A 26692-nucleotide genomic window follows, 5' to 3' on the forward strand; every position below is an offset into this window, starting at 1 on the left:
CCCCATCTCTTAGTGGCACGCTCCAGTCTCAGCAGCAGCGTCTCCAACTCTTCCTCTGAATGAGCAGCTATTACCAAATCATCGGCATACATAACGTGGTTGAGCAATAGGGAGTCATCCCTTGACCGCACCCGGGCATCGATCAGCCTCCCATTATATCTGTACCATATGGAGATTCCCCCGGTACAGCTATTAAAGGCTTCACGAACTACGTGGTCAAAATAGATGTTAAATAATGTGGGAGCCAGAGGACATCCCTGTCGCACCCCAAGGTGTACAGGGAATGGCTCGGACTCCCGGCCATGTAGTTTTACCCGGGCCCGCTCACCATCATGAAGGTCCTTAATGATCGTGAGCAGAGGGTCAGGGACTCCAAAAGCACGAAGAACAACCCAGAGCCCAGGCCTACTGATGGTATCATAGGCCTTGACCAGGTCACAGAGCCCAGGCCTACTGATGGTATCATAGGCCTTGACCAGGTCAATAAAGCAGAGATGTAGGTCTTGCTGGAATTCCCTACACCTCTGCTGTAGCAGACGGACAGAAAATATGGCATCTGTGCAGGACCGCCCTTTCCTGAAACCGCATTGGGGCTCCGCAAGCCTCTCCTCAGCGTGCCTGGCAAGGCGATGTTGAATAATCCTTGCCAGGACCTTTCCCGGCACACTGAGGAGTGAGATGCCCCTGTAGTTGTTACACAGACACACACACACACGCACACACACACACACAGGCACAAAGACAAAGATACACACACAGGCACACACACACAAACAAAGGTCCCCCATGTAGCCTTCACAAACACAGAGCCACTCGCATAGAAATAGACACAGAGAGACACACGTAGAGAAATACTCACAGACAGACACAGATAGACACACACAGAGAGACACTCGCATACATACAGACACAGAGAGACACACATAGAGAAATACTCACAGACAGACACAGATAGACACACACAGAGAGACACTCGCATACATACAGACACAGAGAGACACACACAGGTACTCACAGACACTCGCATACATACAGACACAGAGAGACACACACAGAGATACTCACAGACACAGAGAGACACACACAGAGGTATTCACAGACACTCGCATACATAGAGACACAGAGATACACACACAGAGGTACTCACAGACACAGAGACACTCACATACTTACAAAGCAATACAAAGACAACGCTCCCCCGTATAGCCTTAGCAGACTGTTGGGGCAAGTGCTGTTAGCGAGTAGCACCCCTGAGGCCAGCCCTGTGGGTGGCCAGCACCACGCCCGACCATCCCTTACATGACAGCGTTCATCCGGAAACCTTCCATCAACCCGCGCCACTCACCTGGCCGTGTTAGGGTTAGACTCTGGACACGGGTGTAGCGTTAAGGTCTGCGTCAACCCCTTACACGACAGGAGCTCGTGCAGAAACCTTCAATCAACCCGTGCCACTCACCTGACCACGTTAGGATTAGACTCTGGACACGGGTGTAGAGGTAAAGTCGGTGTCATGCCTTACACTGCAGCGCTTAACCAGAAACCTTCAATCAACCCGCGCCACTCACCTGGCCGCGTTAGGGTTAGACTCTGGACACGGGTGTAGCGTTAAGGTCTGCGTCAATACCTTACACGACAGGAGCTTAACGGGAAACCTTCAGTCGAGGCGCGCCTCCCACCTGGCTGGAAGGTGGACGTGACCTGTTCGACTCCATTCCCTGGCTCGACACCTTGACTGGAGGCGAGGCTGCAGGTGCCGGTGAGAGGCCTCGGGTCCTGAAACCTCCGTCGGCTCGAGGGATCTCTCGGCCGGACCCTGGACAGAGAGGCGAGAGACAACGGGGACGGACGCTCGGACGCGGGGAGACGCAAGGGTATTTAAACGGACACGCAGATGCACCGAGACAGACGCAGAGAGACCGACACAGATGCAGATGCACAGATACAGACACAGATACAGAGAGATTGGCACAGATGCTTGTGCACAGGACAGACACAGATGCACAGAGACAGATGCAGATGCACAGAGACAGACACAGAGAGACAGATACAGACACAGATACAGAGAGACAGATACAGATACCGAGAGATTGGCACAGATGCATGTGCACAGGACATATACAGATGCAGAGACACAGATGCAGATGCACAGAGAAAGATACAGATGCAGAAAGATAGACACAGACAGATGCAGAGAGGTAGAGACAGACATATACAGATGCAGAGAGATTGACAGACAGATGCACAGAGACAGACACAGACAGTGACACATGCACAGAGACAGACACAGACAGTGACACATGCACAGAGACAGACACAGACAGTGACACATGCACAGAGACAGACACAGTGACACATGCACAGAAACAGACACAGAGACAGTGACACATGCACAGAGACAGAGACAGACAGTTACACATGAACAGAGACAGACACAGACAGTTACACATGCACAGAGACAGACACAGACAGTGACACATGCACAGAGACAGACAGTTACACATGCACAGAGATAGACACAGACAGTGACACATGCACAGAAACAGACACAGAGACAGACACAGTGACACATGCACAGAGACAGACACAGACAGTGACACATGCACAGATATAGACACAGACAGTGACACATGCACAGAGACAGACACAGACGGTTACACATTCACAGAGGCAGACACAGACAGTTACACATGCACAGAGACAGACACAGACAGTGACACATGCACAGAGACAGACACAGACAGTGACACAAGCACAGAGACAGACACAGAGGCAGACACAGACAGTGACACATTCACAGAGACAGACACAGACAGTTACACAAGCACAGAGACAGACACAGACAGTGACACATGCACAGAGACAGAGACAGACAGTTACACATGAACAGAGACAGACACAGACAGTTACACATGCACAGAGACAGACACAGACAGTGACACATTCACAGAGACAGACACAGACAGTTACACAAGCACAGAGACAGACACAGACAGTGACACATGAACAGAGACAGACACAGACAGTTACACATGCACAGAGACAGACACAGACAGTTACACGTGCACAGAGACAGACACAGACAGTTACACATGCACAGAGACAGACACAGACAGTGACACATGCACAGAGACAGACACAGACAGTGACACATGCACAGAGACAGACACAGACAGTGACACATGCACAGACATAGACACAGACAGTGACACATGCACAGAGACAGACACAGACAGATGCACAGAGACAGACACAGACAGTGACACATGCACAGACATAGACACAGACAGTGACACGTGCACAGAGACAGACACAGAGACAGTGACACATGCACATAGACAGACACAGTTACACATGCACAGATATAGACACAGACAGTTACACATTTACAGAGATAGACACAGACAGTGACACGTGCACAGAGACAGACACAGAGACAGTGACATATGCACATAGACAGACACAGACAGTTACACATGCACAGATATAGACACAGACAGTTACACATTTACAGAGATAGACACAGACATTCACACGTGCACAGAGATAGACACAGAGACAGACATATACAGATGCACAGAGAGACATCGACGCAGACAGATACAGAGGCACAGAGACAGACAGACACAGACGCAGAGAGGTAGAGACAGACAGACACAGATGCAAAGAGATATACACACAGATAGATACAGACAGATACAGATGCACAGAGGCAGACAGCCAGTTACAGATACCCAGATATAGACATAGAGACAGACAGATACAGCTGCAAAGATAGAGACACAGAGAGATACCGATATAGATAGACACACACAGCCACATACAGATTCAAGATTCACAGGGACAGCATTCACGGAAAGACACAGAAACAAATTATGCACACAGACAAACACAGTAGTGAGACAGGTGCAGTAGTGAGACAGGTGTGGTAGTGAGACAGGTGCGGTAGTGAGACAGGTTGAGTAGTGAGACAGGTTCAGTAGTAAGACAGGTGTGGTAGTGAGACAGCTGTAGTAGTGAGACAGCTGTGGTAGTGAGACAGGTGTAGTAATGAGACAGGTGTGGTAGTAAGACAGGTGCTGTAGTGAGACAGGTGTGGTAGTGAGACAGGTGTAGTAGTGAGACAGGTGTAGTAGTGAGACAGGTGTGGTAGTGAGACAGGTGTGGTAGTGAGACAGCTGTAGTAGTGAGACAGGTGTGGTAGTGAGACAGGTGTGGTAGTGAGACAGCTGTGGTAGTGAGACAGGTGTAGTAGTGAGACAGGTGTGGTAGTGAGACAGGTGTAGTAGTGAGACAGGTGTGGTAGTGAGACAGGTGTAGTGAGACAGGTGTAGTAGTGAGACAGGTGTAGTGAGACAGGTGTGGTAGTGAGACAGGTGTAGTAGTGAGACAGGTGTAGTAGTGAGACAGGTGTAGTAGTGAGACAGGTGTAGTAGTGAGACAGCTGTGGTAGTGAGACAGGTGTAGTAGTGAGACAGGTGTACTAGTGAGACAGGTGTAGTAGTGAGACAGCTGTGGTAGTGAGACAGGTGTAGTAGTGAGACAGGTGTACTAGTGAGACAGGTGTAGTAGTGAGACAGGTGTAGTGAGACAGGTGTGGTAGTGAGACAGGTGTAGTAGTGAGACAGGTGTAGCAGTGAGACAGGTGTAGTAGTGAGACAGCTGTGGTAGTGAGACAGGTGTAGTAGTGAGACAGGTGTACTAGTGAGACAGGTGTAGTAGTGAGACAGCTGTGGTAGTGAGACAGGTGTAGTAGTGAGACAGGTGTACTAGTGAGACAGGTGTAGTAGTGAGACAGGTGCGGTAGTGAGACAGGTGTAGTGAGACAGGTGTAGTAGTGAGACAGGTGTAGTGAGACAGGTGTGGTAGTGAGACAGGTGTAGTAGTGAGACAGGTGTGGTAGTGAGACAGATGTAGTAGTGAGACAGCTGTGGTAGTGAGACAGGTGTAGTAGTGAGACAGGTGCAGTAGTGAGACAGGTTCAGTAGTAAGACAGGTGTGGTAGTGAGACAGGTGTAGTAGTGAGACAGGTGTAGTGAGACAGGTGTGGTAGTGAGACAGGTGTAGTAGTGAGACAGGTGTGGTAGTGAGACAGCTGTAGTAGTGAGACAGCTGTGGTAGTGAGACAGGTGTGGTAGTGAGACAGGTGTGGTAGTGAGACAGCTGTAGTAGTGAGACAGGTGTAGTAGTGAGACAGGTGTGGTAGTGAGACAGCTGTAGTAGTGAGACAGCTGTGGTAGTGAGACAGGTGTGGTAGTGAGACAGCTGTAGTAGTGAGACAGCTGTGGTAGTGAGACAGGTGTAGTAGTGAGACAGGTGTGGTAGTGAGACAGCTGTAGTAGTGAGACAGGTGTGGTAGTGAGACAGGTGTAGTAGTGAGACAGGTGTAGTAGTGAGACAGCTGTAGTAGTGAGACAGGTGTGGTAGTGAGACAGGTGTGGTAGTGAGACAGCTGTAGTAGTGAGACAGGTGTGGTAGTGAGACAGGTGTGGTAGTGAGACAGGTGTAGTAGTGAGACAGGTGTAGTAGTGAGACAGGTGTGGTAGTGAGACAGGTGTAGTAGTGAGACAGGTGTAGTGAGACAGGTGTGGTAGTGAGACAGGTGTAGTAGTGAGACAGGTGTAGTAGTGAGACAGGTGTAGTAGTGAGACAGCTGTGGTAGTGAGACAGGTGTAGTAGTGAGACAGGTGTACTAGTGAGACAGGTGTAGTAGTGAGACAGGTGCGGTAGTGAGACAGGTGTAGTGAGACAGGTGTAGTAGTGAGACAGGTGTAGTGAGACAGGTGTGGTAGTGAGACAGGTGTAGTAGTGAGACAGGTGTGGTAGTGAGACAGATGTAGTAGTGAGACAGCTGTGGTAGTGAGACAGGTGTAGTAGTGAGACAGGTGCAGTAGTGAGACAGGTTCAGTAGTAAGACAGGTGTGGTAGTGAGACAGGTGTAGTAGTGAGACAGGTGTGGTAGTGAGACAGGTGTAGTAGTGAGACAGGTGTGGTAGTGAGACAGCTGTAGTAGTGAGACAGCTGTGGTAGTGAGACAGGTGTGGTAGTGAGACAGGTGTGGTAGTGAGACAGCTGTAGTAGTGAGACAGGTGTAGTAGTGAGACAGGTGTGGTAGTGAGACAGCTGTAGTAGTGAGACAGCTGTGGTAGTGAGACAGGTGTGGTAGTGAGACAGCTGTAGAAGTGAGACAGCTGTGGTAGTGAGACAGGTGTAGTAGTGAGACAGGTGTGGTAGTGAGACAGGTGTAGTAGTGAGACAGGTGTAGTAGTGAGACAGCTGTAGTAGTGAGACAGCTGTGGTAGTGAGACAGGTGTGGTAGTGAGACAGCTGTAGTAGTGAGACAGCTGTGGTAGTGAGACAGGTGTGGTAGTGAGACAGCTGTAGTAGTGAGACAGGTGTGGTAGTGAGACAGGTGTAGTAGTGAGACAGGTGTAGTAGTGAGACAGGTGTGGTAGTGAGACAGCTGTAGTAGTGAGACAGGTGTAGTAGTGAGACAGGTGTGGTAGTGAGACAGGTGTAGTAGTGAGACAGCTGTGGTAGTGAGACAGGTGTGGTAGTGAGACAGCTGTAGTAGTGAGACAGGTGTGGTAGTGAGACAGGTGTGGTAGTGAGACAGCTGTAGTAGTGAGACAGGTGTGGTAGTGAGACAGGTGTGGTAGTGAGACAGCTGTAGTAGTGAGACAGCTGTGGTAGTGAGACAGGTGTGGTAGTGAGACAGCTGTAGAAGTGAGACAGCTGTGGTAGTGAGACAGGTGTAGTAGTGAGACAGGTGTGGTAGTGAGACAGGTGTAGTAGTGAGACAGGTGTAGTAGTGAGACAGGTGTGGTAGTGAGACAGCTGTAGTAGTGAGACAGCTGTGGTAGTGAGACAGGTGTGGTAGTGAGACAGCTGTAGTAGTGAGACAGGTGTGGTAGTGAGACAGGTGTAGTAGTGAGACAGGTGTAGTGAGACAGGTGTAGTAGTGAGACAGGTGTAGTAGTGAGACAGGTGTGGTAGTGAGACAGCTGTAGTAGTGAGACAGGTGTAGTAGTGAGACAGGTGTGGTAGTGAGACAGGTGTAGTAGTGAGACAGCTGTGGTAGTGAGACAGGTGTGGTAGTGAGACAGCTGTAGTAGTGAGACAGCTGTGGTAGTGAGACAGGTGTGGTAGTGAGACAGCTGTAGTAGTGAGACAGGTGTGGTAGTGAGACAGGTGCGGTAGTGAGACAGCTGTAGTAGTGAGACAGGTGTGGTAGTGAGACAGCTGTAGTAGTGAGACAGGTGTGGTAGTGAGACAGCTGTAGTAGTGAGACAGGTGTGGTAGTGAGACAGCTGTAGTAGTGAGACAGGTGTAGTAGTGAGACAGCTGTGGTAGTGAGACAGGTGTAGTAGTGAGACAGGTGTGGTAGTGAGACAGGTGTAGTAGTGAGACAGGTGTAGTAGTGAGACAGCTGTGGTAGTGAGACAGAGGTAGTAGTGAGACAGGTGTAGTAGTGAGACAGCTGTGGTAGTGAGACAGGTGTAGTAGTGAGACAGGTGTGGTAGTGAGACAGGTGTAGTAGTGAGACAGCTGTGGTAGTGAGACAGGTGTAGTAGTGAGACAGCTGTGGTAGTGAGACAGGTGTGGTAGTGAGACAGCTGTAGTAGTGAGACAGGTGTAGTAGTGAGACAGCTGTGGTAGTGAGACAGGTGTAGTAGTGAGACAGGTGTGGTAGTGAGACAGCTGTAGTAGTGAGACAGGTGTGGTAGTGAGACAGGTGTAGTAGTGAGACAGGTGTAGTAGTGAGACAGGTGTAGTAGTGAGACAGGTGTAGTAGTGAGACAGGTGTAGTAGTGAGGCAGCTGTGGTAGTGAGACAGGTGTGGTAGTGAGACAGGTGTGGTAGTGAGACAGGTGTGGTAGTGAGACAGCTGTAGTAGTGAGACAGCTGTGGTAGTGAGACAGGTGTAGTAGTGAGACAGGTGTAGTAGTGAGACAGGTGTAGTAGTGAGACAGCTGTAGTGAGACAGGTGTGGTAGTGAGACAGGTGTAGTAGTGAGACAGCTGTGGTAGTGAGACAGCTGTGGTAGTGAGACAGGTGTGGTAGTGAGACAGCTGTAGTAGTGAGACAGCTGTGGTAGTGAGACAGGTGTAGTAGTGAGACAGCTGTAGTGAGACAGGTGTGGTAGTGAGACAGGTGTAGTAGTGAGACAGCTGTGGTAGTGAGACAGCTGTGGTAGTGAGACAGGTGTAGTAGTGAGACAGGTGTGGTAGTGAGACAGGTGTGGTAGTGAGACAGCTGTAGTAGTGAGACAGGTGTAGTAGTGAGACAGGTGTGGTAGTGAGACAGGTGTAGTAGTGAGACAGGTGTGGTAGTGAGACAGCTGTAGTAGTGAGACAGCTGTGGTAGTGAGACAGGTGTGGTAGTGAGACAGGTGTGGTAGTGAGACAGCTGTAGTAGTGAGACAGGTGTAGTAGTGAGACAGGTGTGGTAGTGAGACAGCTGTAGTAGTGAGACAGCTGTGGTAGTGAGACAAGTGTGGTAGTGAGACAGCTGTAGTAGTGAGACAGCTGTGGTAGTGAGACAGGTGTAGTAGTGAGACAGGTGTGGTAGTGAGACAGCTGTAGTAGTGAGACAGGTGTGGTAGTGAGACAGGTGTAGTAGTGAGACAGGTGTAGTAGTGAGACAGGTGTGGTAGTGAGACAGCTGTAGTAGTGAGACAGCTGTGGTAGTGAGACAGGTGTGGTAGTGAGACAGCTGTAGTAGTGAGACAGGTGTGGTAGTGAGACAGGTGTAGTAGTGAGACAGCTGTGGTAGTGAGACAGGTGTGGTAGTGAGACAGCTGTAGTAGTGAGACAGCTGTGGTAGTGAGACAGGTGTGGTAGTGAGACAGCTGTAGTAGTGAGACAGCTGTGGTAGTGAGACAGGTGTAGTAGTGAGACAGCTGTAGTAGTGAGACAGGTGTGGTAGTGAGACAGCTGTAGTAGTGAGACAGGTGTGGTAGTGAGACAGCTGTAGTAGTGAGACAGGTGTGGTAGTGAGACAGCTGTAGTAGTGAGACAGGTGTAGTAGTGAGACAGCTGTGGTAGTGAGACAGGTGTAGTAGTGAGACAGGTGTGGTAGTGAGACAGGTGTAGTAGTGAGACAGGTGTAGTAGTGAGACAGCTGTGGTAGTGAGACAGATGTAGTAGTGAGACAGGTGTAGTAGTGAGACAGCTGTGGTAGTGAGACAGGTGTAGTAGTGAGACAGGTGTAGTAGTGAGACAGCTGTGGTAGTGAGACAGGTGTGGTAGTGAGACAGCTGTAGTAGTGAGACAGGTGTGGTAGTGAGACAGCTGTGGTAGTGAGACAGCTGTAGTAGTGAGACAGGTGTAGTAGTGAGACAGGTGTGGTAGTGAGACAGGTGTGGTAGTGAGACAGGTGTAGTAGTGAGACAGGTGTAGTAGTGAGACAGCTGTGGTAGTGAGACAGGTGTAGTAGTGAGACAGGTGTGGTAGTGAGACAGGTGTGGTAGTGAGACAGCTGTAGTAGTGAGACAGCTGTGGTAGTGAGACAGGTGTAGTAGTGAGACAGGTGTAGTAGTGAGACAGGTGTAGTAGTGAGACAGCTGTAGTGAGACAGGTGTGGTAGTGAGACAGGTGTAGTAGTGAGACAGGTGTGGTAGTGAGACAGCTGTAGTAGTGAGACAGCTGTGGTAGTGAGACAGGTGTAGTAGTGAGACAGCTGTAGTGAGACAGGTGTGGTAGTGAGACAGGTGTAGTAGTGAGACAGCTGTGGTAGTGAGACAGCTGTGGTAGTGAGACAGGTGTAGTAGTGAGACAGGTGTGGTAGTGAGACAGGTGTGGTAGTGAGACAGCTGTAGTAGTGAGACAGGTGTAGTAGTGAGACAGCTGTGGTAGTGAGACAGCTGTAGTAGTGAGACAGGTGTAGTAGTGAGACAGGTGTGGTAGTGAGACAGGTGTGGTAGTGAGACAGCTGTGGTAGTGAGACAGGTGTGGTAGTGAGACAGGTGCGGTAGTGAGACAGCTGTAGTAGTGAGACAGGTGTGGTAGTGAGACAGCTGTAGTAGTGAGACAGGTGTGGTAGTGAGACAGCTGTAGTAGTGAGACAGGTGTGGTAGTGAGACAGCTGTAGTAGTGAGACAGGTGTAGTAGTGAGACAGCTGTGGTAGTGAGACAGGTGTAGTAGTGAGACAGGTGTGGTAGTGAGACAGGTGTAGTAGTGAGACAGGTGTAGTAGTGAGACAGCTGTGGTAGTGAGACAGAGGTAGTAGTGAGACAGGTGTAGTAGTGAGACAGCTGTGGTAGTGAGACAGGTGTAGTAGTGAGACAGGTGTGGTAGTGAGACAGCTGTAGTAGTGAGACAGGTGTGGTAGTGAGACAGGTGTAGTAGTGAGACAGGTGTAGTAGTGAGACAGGTGTAGTAGTGAGACAGGTGTAGTAGTGAGACAGGTGTAGTAGTGAGGCAGCTGTGGTAGTGAGACAGGTGTGGTAGTGAGACAGGTGTGGTAGTGAGACAGGTGTGGTAGTGAGACAGCTGTAGTAGTGAGACAGCTGTGGTAGTGAGACAGGTGTAGTAGTGAGACAGGTGTAGTAGTGAGACAGGTGTAGTAGTGAGACAGCTGTAGTGAGACAGGTGTGGTAGTGAGACAGGTGTAGTAGTGAGACAGCTGTGGTAGTGAGACAGCTGTGGTAGTGAGACAGGTGTGGTAGTGAGACAGCTGTAGTAGTGAGACAGCTGTGGTAGTGAGACAGGTGTAGTAGTGAGACAGCTGTAGTGAGACAGGTGTGGTAGTGAGACAGGTGTAGTAGTGAGACAGCTGTGGTAGTGAGACAGCTGTGGTAGTGAGACAGGTGTAGTAGTGAGACAGGTGTGGTAGTGAGACAGGTGTGGTAGTGAGACAGCTGTAGTAGTGAGACAGGTGTAGTAGTGAGACAGGTGTGGTAGTGAGACAGGTGTAGTAGTGAGACAGGTGTGGTAGTGAGACAGCTGTAGTAGTGAGACAGCTGTGGTAGTGAGACAGGTGTGGTAGTGAGACAGGTGTGGTAGTGAGACAGCTGTAGTAGTGAGACAGGTGTAGTAGTGAGACAGGTGTGGTAGTGAGACAGCTGTAGTAGTGAGACAGCTGTGGTAGTGAGACAAGTGTGGTAGTGAGACAGCTGTAGTAGTGAGACAGCTGTGGTAGTGAGACAGGTGTAGTAGTGAGACAGGTGTGGTAGTGAGACAGCTGTAGTAGTGAGACAGGTGTGGTAGTGAGACAGGTGTAGTAGTGAGACAGGTGTAGTAGTGAGACAGGTGTGGTAGTGAGACAGCTGTAGTAGTGAGACAGCTGTGGTAGTGAGACAGGTGTGGTAGTGAAACAGCTGTAGTAGTGAGACAGCTGTGGTAGTGAGACAGGTGTGGTAGTGAGACAGCTGTAGTAGTGAGACAGCTGTGGTAGTGAGACAGGTGTGGTAGTGAGACAGCTGTAGTAGTGAGACAGGTGTGGTAGTGAGACAGGTGCGGTAGTGAGACAGCTGTAGTAGTGAGACAGGTGTGGTAGTGAGACAGCTGTAGTAGTGAGACAGGTGTGGTAGTGAGACAGGTGTAGTAGTGAGACAGGTGTGGTAGTGAGACAGCTGTAGTAGTGAGACAGCTGTGGTAGTGAGACAGGTGTGGTAGTGAGACAGGTGTGGTAGTGAGACAGCTGTAGTAGTGAGACAGGTGTAGTAGTGAGACAGGTGTGGTAGTGAGACAGCTGTAGTAGTGAGACAGCTGTGGTAGTGAGACAGGTGTGGTAGTGAGACAGCTGTAGAAGTGAGACAGCTGTGGTAGTGAGACAGGTGTAGTAGTGAGACAGGTGTGGTAGTGAGACAGGTGTAGTAGTGAGACAGGTGTAGTAGTGAGACAGGTGTGGTAGTGAGACAGCTGTAGTAGTGAGACAGCTGTGGTAGTGAGACAGGTGTGGTAGTGAGACAGCTGTAGTAGTGAGACAGGTGTGGTAGTGAGACAGGTGTAGTAGTGAGACAGGTGTAGTAGTGAGACAGGTGTGGTAGTGAGACAGCTGTAGTAGTGAGACAGGTGTAGTAGTGAGACAGGTGTGGTAGTGAGACAGGTGTAGTAGTGAGACAGCTGTGGTAGTGAGACAGGTGTGGTAGTGAGACAGCTGTAGTAGTGAGACAGGTGTGGTAGTGAGACAGGTGTGGTAGTGAGACAGCTGTAGTAGTGAGACAGGTGTGGTAGTGAGACAGGTGTGGTAGTGAGACAGCTGTAGTAGTGAGACAGGTGTAGTAGTGAGACAGGTGTGGTAGTGAGACAGCTGTAGTAGTGAGACAGCTGTGGTAGTGAGACAGGTGTGGTAGTGAGACAGCTGTAGAAGTGAGACAGCTGTGGTAGTGAGACAGGTGTAGTAGTGAGACAGGTGTGGTAGTGAGACAGGTGTAGTAGTGAGACAGGTGTAGTAGTGAGACAGGTGTGGTAGTGAGACAGCTGTAGTAGTGAGACAGCTGTGGTAGTGAGACAGGTGTGGTAGTGAGACAGCTGTAGTAGTGAGACAGGTGTGGTAGTGAGACAGGTGTAGTAGTGAGACAGGTGTAGTAGTGAGACAGGTGTGGTAGTGAGACAGCTGTAGTAGTGAGACAGGTGTAGTAGTGAGACAGGTGTGGTAGTGAGACAGGTGTAGTAGTGAGACAGCTGTGGTAGTGAGACAGGTGTGGTAGTGAGACAGCTGTAGTAGTGAGACAGCTGTGGTAGTGAGACAGGTGTGGTAGTGAGACAGCTGTAGTAGTGAGACAGGTGTGGTAGTGAGACAGGTGCGGTAGTGAGACAGCTGTAGTAGTGAGACAGGTGTGGTAGTGAGACAGCTGTAGTAGTGAGACAGGTGTGGTAGTGAGACAGCTGTAGTAGTGAGACAGGTGTGGTAGTGAGACAGCTGTAGTAGTGAGACAGGTGTAGTAGTGAGACAGCTGTGGTAGTGAGACAGGTGTAGTAGTGAGACAGGTGTGGTAGTGAGACAGGTGTAGTAGTGAGACAGGTGTAGTAGTGAGACAGCTGTGGTAGTGAGACAGAGGTAGTAGTGAGACAGGTGTAGTAGTGAGACAGCTGTGGTAGTGAGACAGGTGTAGTAGTGAGACAGGTGTGGTAGTGAGACAGCTGTAGTAGTGAGACAGGTGTGGTAGTGAGACAGGTGTAGTAGTGAGACAGGTGTAGTAGTGAGACAGGTGTAGTAGTGAGACAGGTGTAGTAGTGAGACAGGTGTAGTAGTGAGACAGGTGTGGTAGTGAGACAGCTGTAGTAGTGAGACAGCTGTGGTAGTGAGACAGGTGTAGTAGTGAGACAGGTGTAGTAGTGAGACAGGTGTAGTAGTGAGACAGCTGTAGTGAGACAGGTGTGGTAGTGAGACAGGTGTAGTAGTGAGACAGCTGTGGTAGTGAGACAGCTGTGGTAGTGAGACAGGTGTGGTAGTGAGACAGCTGTAGTAGTGAGACAGCTGTGGTAGTGAGACAGGTGTAGTAGTGAGACAGCTGTAGTGAGACAGGTGTGGTAGTGAGACAGGTGTAGTAGTGAGACAGCTGTGGTAGTGAGACAGCTGTAGTAGTGAGACAGGTGTAGTAGTGAGACAGGTGTGGTAGTGAGACAGGTGTAGTAGTGAGACAGGTGTGGTAGTGAGACAGCTGTAGTAGTGAGACAGCTGTGGTAGTGAGACAGGTGTGGTAGTGAGACAGGTGTGGTAGTGAGACAGCTGTAGTAGTGAGACAGGTGTAGTAGTGAGACAGGTGTGGTAGTGAGACAGCTGTAGTAGTGAGACAGCTGTGGTAGTGAGACAAGTGTGGTAGTGAGACAGCTGTAGTAGTGAGACAGCTGTGGTAGTGAGACAGGTGTAGTAGTGAGACAGGTGTGGTAGTGAGACAGCTGTAGTAGTGAGACAGGTGTGGTAGTGAGACAGGTGTAGTAGTGAGACAGGTGTAGTAGTGAGACAGGTGTGGTAGTGAGACAGCTGTAGTAGTGAGACAGCTGTGGTAGTGAGACAGGTGTGGTAGTGAGACAGCTGTAGTAGTGAGACAGGTGTGGTAGTGAGACAGGTGTAGTAGTGAGACAGCTGTGGTAGTGAGACAGGTGTGGTAGTGAGACAGCTGTAGTAGTGAGACAGCTGTGGTAGTGAGACAGGTGTGGTAGTGAGACAGCTGTAGTAGTGAGACAGGTGTGGTAGTGAGACAGGTGCGGTAGTGAGACAGGTGTAGTAGTGAGACAGGTGTGGTAGTGAGACAGCTGTAGTAGTGAGACAGGTGTGGTAGTGAGACAGCTGTAGTAGTGAGACAGGTGTGGTAGTGAGACAGCTGTAGTAGTGAGACAGGTGTAGTAGTGAGACAGCTGTGGTAGTGAGACAGGTGTAGTAGTGAGACAGGTGTGGTAGTGAGACAGGTGTAGTAGTGAGACAGGTGTAGTAGTGAGACAGCTGTGGTAGTGAGACAGATGTAGTAGTGAGACAGGTGTAGTAGTGAGACAGCTGTGGTAGTGAGACAGGTGTAGTAGTGAGACAGGTGTAGTAGTGAGACAGCTGTGGTAGTGAGACAGGTGTGGTAGTGAGACAGCTGTAGTAGTGAGACAGGTGTGGTAGTGAGACAGCTGTGGTAGTGAGACAGCTGTAGTAGTGAGACAGCTGTGGTAGTGAGACAGGTGTGGTAGTGAGACAGGTGTAGTAGTGAGACAGGTGTGGTAGTGAGACAGGTGTGGTAGTGAGACAGCTGTAGTAGTGAGACAGGTGTGGTAGTGAGACAGGTGTGGTAGTGAGACAGCTGTAGTAGTGAGACAGGTGTAGTAGTGAGACAGGTGTGGTAGTGAGACAGCTGTAGTAGTGAGACAGCTGTGGTAGTGAGACAGGTGTGGTAGTGAGACAGCTGTAGAAGTGAGACAGCTGTGGTAGTGAGACAGGTGTAGTAGTGAGACAGGTGTGGTAGTGAGACAGGTGTAGTAGTGAGACAGGTGTAGTAGTGAGACAGGTGTGGTAGTGAGACAGCTGTAGTAGTGAGACAGCTGTGGTAGTGAGACAGGTGTGGTAGTGAGACAGCTGTAGTAGTGAGACAGGTGTGGTAGTGAGACAGGTGTAGTAGTGAGACAGGTGTAGTAGTGAGACAGGTGTGGTAGTGAGACAGCTGTAGTAGTGAGACAGGTGTAGTAGTGAGACAGGTGTGGTAGTGAGACAGGTGTAGTAGTGAGACAGCTGTGGTAGTGAGACAGGTGTGGTAGTGAGACAGCTGTAGTAGTGAGACAGCTGTGGTAGTGAGACAGGTGTGGTAGTGAGACAGCTGTAGTAGTGAGACAGGTGTGGTAGTGAGACAGGTGCGGTAGTGAGACAGCTGTAGTAGTGAGACAGGTGTGGTAGTGAGACAGCTGTAGTAGTGAGACAGGTGTGGTAGTGAGACAGCTGTAGTAGTGAGACAGGTGTGGTAGTGAGACAGCTGTAGTAGTGAGACAGGTGTAGTAGTGAGACAGCTGTGGTAGTGAGACAGGTGTAGTAGTGAGACAGGTGTGGTAGTGAGACAGGTGTAGTAGTGAGACAGGTGTAGTAGTGAGACAGCTGTGGTAGTGAGACAGAGGTAGTAGTGAGACAGGTGTAGTAGTGAGACAGCTGTGGTAGTGAGACAGGTGTAGTAGTGAGACAGGTGTGGTAGTGAGACAGCTGTAGTAGTGAGACAGGTGTGGTAGTGAGACAGGTGTAGTAGTGAGACAGGTGTAGTAGTGAGACAGGTGTAGTAGTGAGACAGGTGTAGTAGTGAGACAGGTGTAGTAGTGAGGCAGCTGTGGTAGTGAGACAGGTGTGGTAGTGAGACAGGTGTGGTAGTGAGACAGGTGTGGTAGTGAGACAGCTGTAGTAGTGAGACAGCTGTGGTAGTGAGACAGGTGTAGTAGTGAGACAGGTGTAGTAGTGAGACAGGTGTAGTAGTGAGACAGCTGTAGTGAGACAGGTGTGGTAGTGAGACAGGTGTAGTAGTGAGACAGCTGTGGTAGTGAGACAGCTGTGGTAGTGAGACAGGTGTGGTAGTGAGACAGCTGTAGTAGTGAGACAGCTGTGGTAGTGAGACAGGTGTAGTAGTGAGACAGCTGTAGTGAGACAGGTGTGGTAGTGAGACAGGTGTAGTAGTGAGACAGCTGTGGTAGTGAGACAGCTGTGGTAGTGAGACAGGTGTAGTAGTGAGACAGGTGTGGTAGTGAGACAGGTGTGGTAGTGAGACAGCTGTAGTAGTGAGACAGGTGTAGTAGTGAGACAGGTGTGGTAGTGAGACAGGTGTAGTAGTGAGACAGGTGTGGTAGTGAGACAGCTGTAGTAGTGAGACAGCTGTGGTAGTGAGACAGGTGTGGTAGTGAGACAGGTGTGGTAGTGAGACAGCTGTAGTAGTGAGACAGGTGTAGTAGTGAGACAGGTGTGGTAGTGAGACAGCTGTAGTAGTGAGACAGCTGTGGTAGTGAGACAAGTGTGGTAGTGAGACAGCTGTAGTAGTGAGACAGCTGTGGTAGTGAGACAGGTGTAGTAGTGAGACAGGTGTGGTAGTGAGACAGCTGTAGTAGTGAGACAGGTGTGGTAGTGAGACAGGTGTAGTAGTGAGACAGGTGTAGTAGTGAGACAGGTGTGGTAGTGAGACAGCTGTAGTAGTGAGACAGCTGTGGTAGTGAGACAGGTGTGGTAGTGAGACAGCTGTAGTAGTGAGACAGGTGTGGTAGTGAGACAGGTGTAGTAGTGAGACAGCTGTGGTAGTGAGACAGGTGTGGTAGTGAGACAGCTGTAGTAGTGAGACAGCTGTGGTAGTGAGACAGGTGTGGTAGTGAGACAGCTGTAGTAGTGAGACAGGTGTGGTAGTGAGACAGGTGCGGTAGTGAGACAGCTGTAGTAGTGAGACAGGTGTGGTAGTGAGACAGCTGTAGTAGTGAGACAGGTGTGGTAGTGAGACAGCTGTAGTAGTGAGACAGGTGTGGTAGTGAGACAGCTGTAGTAGTGAGACAGGTGTAGTAGTGAGACAGCTTTGGTAGTGAGACAGGTGTAGTAGTGAGACAGGTGTGGTAGTGAGACAGGTGTAGTAGTGAGACAGGTGTAGTAGTGAGACAGCTGTGGTAGTGAGACAGATGTAGTAGTGAGACAGGTGTAGTAGTGAGACAGCTGTGGTAGTGAGACAGGTGTAGTAGTGAGACAGGTGTAGTAGTGAGACAGCTGTGGTAGTGAGACAGGTGTGGTAGTGAGACAGCTGTAGTAGTGAGACAGGTGTGGTAGTGAGACAGCTGTGGTAGTGAGACAGCTGTAGTAGTGAGACAGGTGTAGTAGTGAGACAGGTGTGGTAGTGAGACAGGTGTGGTAGTGAGACAGGTGTAGTAGTGAGACAGGTGTAGTAGTGAGACAGCTGTGGTAGTGAGACAGGTGTAGTAGTGAGACAGGTGTGGTAGTGAGACAGGTGTGGTAGTGAGACAGCTGTAGTAGTGAGACAGCTGTGGTAGTGAGACAGGTGTAGTAGTGAGACAGGTGTAGTAGTGAGACAGGTGTAGTAGTGAGACAGCTGTAGTGAGACAGGTGTGGTAGTGAGACAGGTGTAGTAGTGAGACAGGTGTGGTAGTGAGACAGCTGTAGTAGTGAGACAGCTGTGGTAGTGAGACAGGTGTAGTAGTGAGACAGCTGTAGTGAGACAGGTGTGGTAGTGAGACAGGTGTAGTAGTGAGACAGCTGTGGTAGTGAGACAGCTGTGGTAGTGAGACAGGTGTAGTAGTGAGACAGGTGTGGTAGTGAGACAGGTGTGGTAGTGAGACAGCTGTAGTAGTGAGACAGGTGTAGTAGTGAGACAGCTGTGGTAGTGAGACAGCTGTAGTAGTGAGACAGGTGTAGTAGTGAGACAGGTGTGGTAGTGAGACAGGTGTGGTAGTGAGACAGCTGTAGTAGTGAGACAGCTGTGGTAGTGAGACAGGTGTGGTAGTGAGACAGGTGCGGTAGTGAGACAGCTGTAGTAGTGAGACAGGTGTGGTAGTGAGACAGCTGTAGTAGTGAGACAGGTGTGGTAGTGAGACAGCTGTAGTAGTGAGACAGGTGTGGTAGTGAGACAGCTGTAGTAGTGAGACAGGTGTAGTAGTGAGACAGCTGTGGTAGTGAGACAGGTGTAGTAGTGAGACAGGTGTGGTAGTGAGACAGGTGTAGTAGTGAGACAGGTGTAGTAGTGAGACAGCTGTGGTAGTGAGACAGAGGTAGTAGTGAGACAGGTGTAGTAGTGAGACAGCTGTGGTAGTGAGACAGGTGTAGTAGTGAGACAGGTGTGGTAGTGAGACAGCTGTAGTAGTGAGACAGGTGTGGTAGTGAGACAGGTGTAGTAGTGAGACAGGTGTAGTAGTGAGACAGGTGTAGTAGTGAGACAGGTGTAGTAGTGAGACAGGTGTAGTAGTGAGGCAGCTGTGGTAGTGAGACAGGTGTGGTAGTGAGACAGGTGTGGTAGTGAGACAGGTGTGGTAGTGAGACAGCTGTAGTAGTGAGACAGCTGTGGTAGTGAGACAGGTGTAGTAGTGAGACAGGTGTAGTAGTGAGACAGGTGTAGTAGTGAGACAGCTGTAGTGAGACAGGTGTGGTAGTGAGACAGGTGTAGTAGTGAGACAGCTGTGGTAGTGAGACAGCTGTGGTAGTGAGACAGGTGTGGTAGTGAGACAGCTGTAGTAGTGAGACAGCTGTGGTAGTGAGACAGGTGTAGTAGTGAGACAGCTGTAGTGAGACAGGTGTGGTAGTGAGACAGGTGTAGTAGTGAGACAGCTGTGGTAGTGAGACAGCTGTGGTAGTGAGACAGGTGTAGTAGTGAGACAGGTGTGGTAGTGAGACAGGTGTGGTAGTGAGACAGCTGTAGTAGTGAGACAGGTGTAGTAGTGAGACAGGTGTGGTAGTGAGACAGGTGTAGTAGTGAGACAGGTGTGGTAGTGAGACAGCTGTAGTAGTGAGACAGCTGTGGTAGTGAGACAGGTGTGGTAGTGAGACAGGTGTGGTAGTGAGACAGCTGTAGTAGTGAGACACGTGTAGTAGTGAGACAGGTGTGGTAGTGAGACAGCTGTAGTAGTGAGACAGCTGTGGTAGTGAGACAAGTGTGGTAGTGAGACAGCTGTAGTAGTGAGACAGCTGTAGTAGTGAGACAGGTGTAGTAGTGAGACAGGTGTGGTAGTGAGACAGGTGTGGTAGTGAGACAGGTGTAGTAGTGAGACAGGTGTAGTAGTGAGACAGCTGTGGTAGTGAGACAGGTGTAGTAGTGAGACAGGTGTGGTAGTGAGACAGGTGTGGTAGTGAGACAGCTGTAGTAGTGAGACAGCTGTGGTAGTGAGACAGGTGTAGTAGTGAGACAGGTGTAGTAGTGAGACAGGTGTAGTAGTGAGACAGCTGTAGTGAGACAGGTGTGGTAGTGAGACAGGTGTAGTAGTGAGACAGGTGTGGTAGTGAGACAGCTGTAGTAGTGAGACAGCTGTGGTAGTGAGACAGGTGTAGTAGTGAGACAGCTGTAGTGAGACAGGTGTGGTAGTGAGACAGGTGTAGTAGTGAGACAGCTGTGGTAGTGAGACAGCTGTGGTAGTGAGACAGGTGTAGTAGTGAGACAGGTGTGGTAGTGAGACAGGTGTGGTAGTGAGACAGCTGTAGTAGTGAGACAGGTGTAGTAGTGAGACAGCTGTGGTAGTGAGACAGCTGTAGTAGTGAGACAGGTGTAGTAGTGAGACAGGTGTGGTAGTGAGACAGGTGTGGTAGTGAGACAGCTGTAGTAGTGAGACAGCTGTGGTAGTGAGACAGGTGTAGTAGTGAGACAGGTGTAGTAGTGAGACAGGTGTAGTAGTGAGACAGCTGTAGTGAGACAGGTGTGGTAGTGAGACAGGTGTAGTAGTGAGACAGGTGTGGTAGTGAGACAGCTGTAGTAGTGAGACAGCTGTGGTAGTGAGACAGGTGTAGTAGTGAGACAGCTGTAGTGAGACAGGTGTGGTAGTGAGACAGGTGTAGTAGTGAGACAGCTGTGGTAGTGAGACAGGTGTGGTAGTGAGACAGCTGTGGTAGTGAGACAGGTGTAGTAGTGAGACAGGTGTGGTAGTGAGACAGCTGTAGTAGTGAGACAGGTGTAGTAGTGAGACAGGTGTGGTAGTGAGACAGGTGTGGTAGTGAGACAGGTGTGGTAGTGAGACAGGTGTAGTAGTGAGACAGGTGTGGTAGTGAGACAGGTGTAGTAGTGAGACAGCTGTGGTAGTGAGACAGGTGTAGTAGTGAAACAGCTGTGGTAGTGAGACAGGTGTAGTAGTGAGACAGGTGTGGTAGTGAGACAGCTGTAGTAGTGAGACAGGTGGGGTAGTGAGACAGGTGTGGTAGTGAGACAGGTGTAGTAGTGAGACAGGTGTAGTAGTGAGACAGGTGTAGTAGTGAGACAGGTGTGGTAGTGAGACAGGTGTAGTAGTGAGACAGGTGTAGTAGTGAGACAGGTGTAGTAGTGAGACAGGTGTGGTAGTGAGACAGGTGTGGTAGTGAGACAGGTGTGGTAGTGAGACAGGTGTAGTAGTGAGACAGGTGTAGTAGTGAGACAGGTGTAGTAGTGAGACAGCTGTAGTAGTGAGACAGCTGTAGTAGTGAGACAGGTATAGTAGTGAGACAGGTGTGGTAGTGAGACAGCTGTAGTAGTGAGACAGGTGTAGTAGTGAGACAGGTGTAGTAGTGAGACAGCTGTAGTAGTGAGACAGCTGTAGTAGTGAGACAGGTGTGGTAGTGAGACAGGTGTGGTAGTGAGACAGGTTCAGTAGTGAGACAGGTGTGGTAGTGAGACAGGTGTGGTAGTGAGACAGGTGTAGTAGTGAGACAGCTGTAGTAGTGAGACAGCTGTAGTAGTGAGACAGGTGTAGTAGTGAGACAGCTGTGGTAGTGAGACAGCTGTAGTAGTGAGACAGCTGTAGTAGTGAGACAGGTGTAGTAGTGAGACAGGTGTAGTAGTGAGACAGGTGTGGTAGTGAGACAGGTGTGGTAGTGAGACAGGTGTAGTAGTGAGACAGGTGTGGTAGTGAGACAGGTGTAGTAGTAAGACAGGTGTAGTAGTGAGACAGGTGTGGTAGTGAGACAGGTGTGGTAGTGAGACAGGTGTAGTAGTGAGACAGCTGTAGTAGTGAGACAGGTGTGGTAGTGAGACAGCTGTATATAGTGAGACAGGTGTGGTAGTGAGACAGCTGTAGTAGTGAGACAGCTGTAGTAGTGAGACAGGTGTGGTAGTGAGACAGCTGTAGTAGTGAGACAGGTGTGGTAGTGAGACAGGTGTGGTAGTGAGACAGGTGTAGTAGTGAGACAGCTGTAGTAGTGAGACAGCTGTAGTAGTGAGACAGGTGTGGTAGTGAGACAGGTGTGGTAGTGAGACAGGTGTGGTAGTGAGACAGGTGTAATAGTGAGACAGGTGTAGTAGTAAGACAGGTGTAGTAGTGAGACAGGTGTGGTAGTGAGACAGGTGTGGTAGTGAGACAGGTGTAGTAGTGAGACAGCTGTAGTAGTGAGACAGGTGTGGTAGTGAGACAGGTGTGGTAGTGAGACAGCTGTGGTAGTGAGACAGGTGTAATAGTGAGACAGGTGTAGTAGTAAGACAGGTGTAGTAGTGAGACAGGTGTGGTAGTGAGACAGGTGTGGTAGTGAGACAGGTGTAGTAGTGAGACAGGTGTAGTAGTGAGACAGGTGTAGTAGTGAGACAGGTGTGGTAGTGAGACAGGTGTGGTAGTGAGACAGCTGTGGTAGTGAGACAGGTGTAATAGTGAGACAGGTGTAGTAGTGAGACAGCTGTGGTAGTGAGACAGGTGTGGTAGTGAGACAGGTGTGGTAGTGAGACAGCTGTGGTAGTGAGACAGGTGTAATAGTGAGACAGGTGTAGTAGTGAGACAGGTGTAGTAGTGAGACAGGTGTAGTAGTGAGACAGGTGTAGTAGTGAGACAGGTGTAGTAGTGAGACAGGTGTAGTAGTGAGACAGGTGTAGTAGTGAGACAGGTGTAGTAGTGAGACAGGTGTGGTAGTGAGACAGCTGTGGTAGTGAGACAGCTGTAGTAGTGAGACAGGTGTAGTAGTGAGACAGGTGTGGTAGTGAGACAGGTGTAGTAGTGAGACAGGTGTGGTAGTGAGACAGGTGTGGTAGTGAGACAGGTGTAGTAGTGAGACAGGTGTGGTAGTGAGACAGGTGTAGTAGTGAGACAGGTGTAGTAGTGAGACAGGTGTGGTAGTGAGACAGGTGTAGTAGTGAGACAGGTGTAGTAGTGAGACAGGTGTGGTAGTGAGACAGGTGTAGTAGTGAGACAGGTGTAGTAGTGAGACAGCTGTGGTAGTGAGACAGGTGTAGTAGTGAGACAGGTGTAGTAGTGAGACAGGTGCGGTAGTGAGACAGGTGTAGTGAGACAGGTGTAGTAGTGAGACAGGTGTAGTGAGACAGATGTAGTAGTGATACAGCTGTGGTAGTGAGACAGGTGTAGTAGTGAGACAGGTGCAGTAGTGAGACAGGTTCAGTAGTAAGACAAGTGTGGTAGTGAGACAGCTGTAGTAGTGAGACAGCTGTGGTAGTGAGACAGGTGTGGTAGTGAGACAGCTGTAGTAGTGAGACAGGTGTGGTAGTGAGACAGCTGTGGTAGTGAGACAGCTGTAGTAGTGAGACAGGTGTAGTAGTGAGACAGGTGTAGTAGTGAGACAGCTGTGGTAGTGAGACAGCTGTAGTAGTGAGACAGGTGTGGTAGTGAGACAGGTGTGGTAGTGAGACAGCTGTAGTAGTGAGACAGGTGTGGTAGTGAGACAGGTGTAGTAGTGAGACAGCTGTGGTAGTGAGACAAGTGCGGTAGTGAGACAGGTGTAGTAGTGAGACAGCTGTAGTGAGACAGGTGTGGTAGTGAGACAGCTGTAGTAGTGAGACAGCTGTGGTAGTGAAACAGGTGTAGTAGTGAGACAGCTGTAGTAGTGAGACAGGTGTGGTAGTGAGACAGGTGTAGTAGTGAGACAGGTTCAGTAGTAAGACAGGTGTAGTAGTGAGACAGGTGTGGTAGTGAGACAGGTGCGGTAGTGAGACAGCTGTAGTAGTGAGACAGGTGTAGTAGTGAGACAGGTGTAGTAGTGAGACAGGTGTGGTAGTGAGACAGCTGTAGTAGTGAGACAGGTGTGGTAGTGAGACAGGTGTGGTAGTGAGACAGCTGTAGTAGTGAGACAGCTGTGGTAGTGAGACAGGTGTAGTAGTGAGACAGGTGTGGTAGTGAGACAGGTGTGGTAGTGAGAAAGCTGTAGTAGTGAGACAGGTGTAGTAGTGAGACAGGTGTGGTAGTGAGACAGCTGTAGTAGTGAGACAGCTGTGGTAGTGAGACAGGTGTGGTAGTGAGACAGGTGTAGTGAGACAGGTGTGGTAGTGAGACAGGTGTAGTAGTGAGACAGGTGTGGTAGTGAGACAGCTGTGGTAGTGAGACAGGTGTAGTAGTGAGACAGGTGTAGTAGTGAGACAGGTGCGGTAGTGAGACAGGTGTAGTAGTGAGACAGGTGTGGTAGTGAGACAGATGTAGTAGTGAGACACCTGTGGTAGTGAGACAGGTGTGGTAGTGAGACAGGTGTGGTAGTGAGACAGGTGTAGTAGTGAGACAGGTGTGGTAGTGAGACAGCTGTGGTAGTGAGACAGGTGTAGTAGTGAGACAGGTGTAGTGAGACAGGTGTGGTAGTGAGACAGGTGTAGTAGTGAGACAGGTGTAGTAGTGAGACAGGTGTGGTAGTGAGACAGCTGTAGTAGTGAGACAGCTGTGGTAGTGAGACAGGTGTAGTAGTGAGACAGCTGTAGTGAGACAGGTGTGGTAGTGAGACAGGTGTAGTAGTGAGACAGCTGTGGTAGTGAGACAGGTGTGGTAGTGAGACAGGTGTAGTAGTGAGACAGGTGTGGTAGTGAGACAGCTGTAGTAGTGAGACAGGTGTAGTAGTGAGACAGGTGTGGTAGTGAGACAGGTGTGGTAGTGAGACAGGTTCAGTAGTGAGACAGGTGTGGTAGTGAGACAGGTTCAGTAGTGAGACAGGTGTGGTAGTGAGACAGGTGTAGTAGAGAGACAGGTGTGGTAGTGAGACAGCTGTAGTGAGACAGGTGTGGTAGTGAGACAGGTGTAGTAGTGAGACAGGTGTAGTAGTGAGACAGGTGCAGTAGTGAGACAGGTTCAGTAGTAAGACAGGTGTAGTAGTGAGACAGGTGTAGTAGTGAGACAGGTGTAGTAGTGAGACAGGTGTAGTAGTGAGACAGCTGTATTCGCAGTCTCCCTGTGATTGGAGAGATTGCCAGAGATCGACAAAGTGGTAGACAGATAAAAGCCCACGCACAGCCAGACGAGGTGAGACACCGAGACAGCGCTGACAGACACCGGGAGACAGGGACAGCCACAGAGAGACAAATTCGTAGGGATACAGGCGAAGCAGACATGGGGTAGAACACAGACACGCGGAGAGAGACGCAGAGACACACACACACAACAAAAAAGCAGAGACCCACAGCGAAGAGCGACAGACCTCGTCCAAGCGGTTGATCCTCTTGCTCCGAGACGCGTGTCTGTGCACGTTTTAACTTCTTTCGCACCGTACGTAGCTAACCAAACGTGCTAATCGGACGTGTCGCGGAGGGACACGAACCCCCCCCCCCCAAAACACAACAGCAGCTTCGAAAGAAATGGGTTTATCAACCTCGATGATGACTATTTAAAAGTACAGTAGAGATCCCAGTGCCGTCCTAATATCGGAAGGAAGAGAGCGTTCCAGACGGCCGAGGAGGCAGCGCATCTGAAAGCACCGCCAGGTGATGCAGAGACCTTCTTAACGCGAAACAGGTGTAGTAGCAGTAAGACGGCTGTATTAGACCCCCTGGTGAGTAGAGAGTGAGAGAGAGGCTGAGTGGTGGTGGAGTAGGAGGCGACGATGTATTTGTTGACGAATTTGTTTCTAGAGGAACCGCGAGCGCGTCGGATCGCAGTGTTGACTCTGGGGCCGGCGTAGGAAGGAAGGGGGCGTGGGGTGCCTGGGGTGAGAGTGGTGAGTGGGGGTGAGTGTGGTGAGTGAGGGGTGAGAGTGGTGAGTGTGTGGTGAGTGAGGGGTGAGAGTGGTGAGTGGGGGTGAGAGTGGTGAGTGAGGGGTGAGAGTGGTGAGTGGGGGTGAGAGTGGTGAGTGGGGGTGAGAGTGGTGAGTGAGGGGTGAGAGTGGTGAGTGGGGGTGAGAGTGGTGAGTGAGGGGTGAGAGTGGTGAGTGGGGGTGAGAGTGCTGAGTGGGGGTGAGAGTGGTGAGTGGGGGTGAGAGTGGTGAGTGTGTGGTGAGTGAGGGGTGAGAGTGGTGAGTGGGGGTGAGAGTGGTGAGTGAGGGGTGAGAGTGGTGAGTGGGGGTGAGAGTAGTGAGTGAGGGGTGAGAGTGGTGAGTGGGGGTGAGAGTGCTGAGTGGGGGTGAGAGTGGTGAGTGGGGGTGAGAGTGGTGAGTGTGTGGTGAGTGAGGGGTGAGAGTGGTGAGTGGGGGTGAGAGTGGTGAGTGAGGGGTGAGAGTGGTGAGTGGGGGTGAGAGTGGTGAGTGAGGGGTGAGAGTGGTGAGTGGGGGTGAGAGTGATGAGTGGGGGTGAGAGTGGTGAGTGGGGGTGAGAGTGGTGAGTGTGGGGTGAGTGAGGGGTGAGAGTGATGAGTGGGGGTGAGAGTGGTGAGTGAGGGTGAGAGTGGTGAGTGGGGGTGAGAGTGGTGAGTGGGAGTGAGTGTGTGGTGAGTGGGGGTGAGAGTGGTGAGTGGAGGTGAGTGTGTGGTGAGTGGGGGTGAGAGTGGTGAGTGAGGGGTGAGAGTGGTGAGTGAGGGGTGAGTGTGGTGAGTGGGGGTGAGTCTGATGAGTGGGGGTGAGTGTTGTGACTGGGGGTGAGAGTGATGAGTGGGGGTGAGAGTGGTGAGTGTTGTGAGTGGGGGTGAGAGTGATGAGTGGGGGTGAGGGTGGTGAGTGAGGGTGAGATTGGTGAGTGGGGGTGAGAGTGGTGAGTGAGGGGTGAGAGTGGTGAGTGGGGGTGAGAGTGGTGAGTGAGGGGTGAGAGTGGTGAGTGGGGGTGAGAGTGCTGAGTGGGGGTGAGAGTGGTAAGTGGGGGTGAGAGTGGTGAGTGTGTGGTGAGTGAGGGGTGAGAGTGGTGAGTGGGGGTGAGAGTGGTGAGTGAGGGGTGAGAGTGGTGAGTGGGGGTGAGAGTGGTGAGTGAGGGGTGAGAGTGGTGAGTGGGGGTGAGAGTGCTGAGTGGGGGTGAGAGTGGTGAGTGGGGGTGAGAGTGGTGAGTGTGTGGTGAGTGAGGGGTGAGAGTGGTGAGTGGGGGTGAGAGTGGTGAGTGAGGGGTGAGAGTGGTGAGTGGGGGTGAGAGTGGTGAGTGAGGGGTGAGAGTGGTGAGTGGGGGTGAGAGTGATGAGTGGGGGTGAGAGTGGTGAGTGGGGGTGAGAGTGGTGAGTGTGGGGTGAGTGAGGGGTGAGAGTGATGAGTGGGGGTGAGAGTGGTGAGTGAGGGTGAGAGTGGTGAGTGGGGGTGAGAGTGGTGAGTGGGGGTGAGTGTGTGGTGAGTGGGGGTGAGAGTGGTGAGTGGAGGTGAGTGTGTGGTGAGTGGGGGTGAGAGTGGTGAGTGAGGGGTGAGAGTGGTGAGTGAGGGGTGAGTGTGGTGAGTGGGGGTGAGTCTGATGAGTGGGGGTGAGTGTTGTGACTGGGGGTGAGAGTGATGAGTGGGGGTGAGAGTGGTGAGTGTTGTGAGTGGGGGTGAGAGTGATGAGTG

General features: G+C 50.7%; 1 protein-coding gene across 1 annotated transcript in view; it reads right to left on the reverse strand.

The window, feature by feature from the left end:
- The window catches only part of SPATA1 (spermatogenesis associated 1), a 41894-nt gene extending 16889 nt beyond the window's left edge, over positions 1 to 25005 (reverse strand). Inside the window, exons 1-2 of the mRNA XM_076068086.1 lie at positions 24446 to 25005; positions 1677 to 1813 (exon numbers count right to left, since the gene is read on the reverse strand). Coding sequence (XP_075924201.1) covers positions 1677 to 1712 — 36 coding nt within the window. The 5' untranslated portion in view covers positions 1713 to 1813; positions 24446 to 25005. The remainder of the gene's footprint in view (positions 1 to 1676; positions 1814 to 24445) is intronic.
- Between the last annotated feature and the right edge of the window lie 1687 nt (positions 25006 to 26692).

Source organism: Petromyzon marinus, chromosome 1 (assembly GCF_048934315.1).
Source record: "Petromyzon marinus isolate PM22_M1 ecotype Great Lakes invasive population chromosome 1, UKy_Petmar_22M1.pri1.0, whole genome shotgun sequence".
Classification (NCBI taxonomy): Eukaryota; Metazoa; Chordata; class Hyperoartia; order Petromyzontiformes; family Petromyzontidae; genus Petromyzon; species Petromyzon marinus.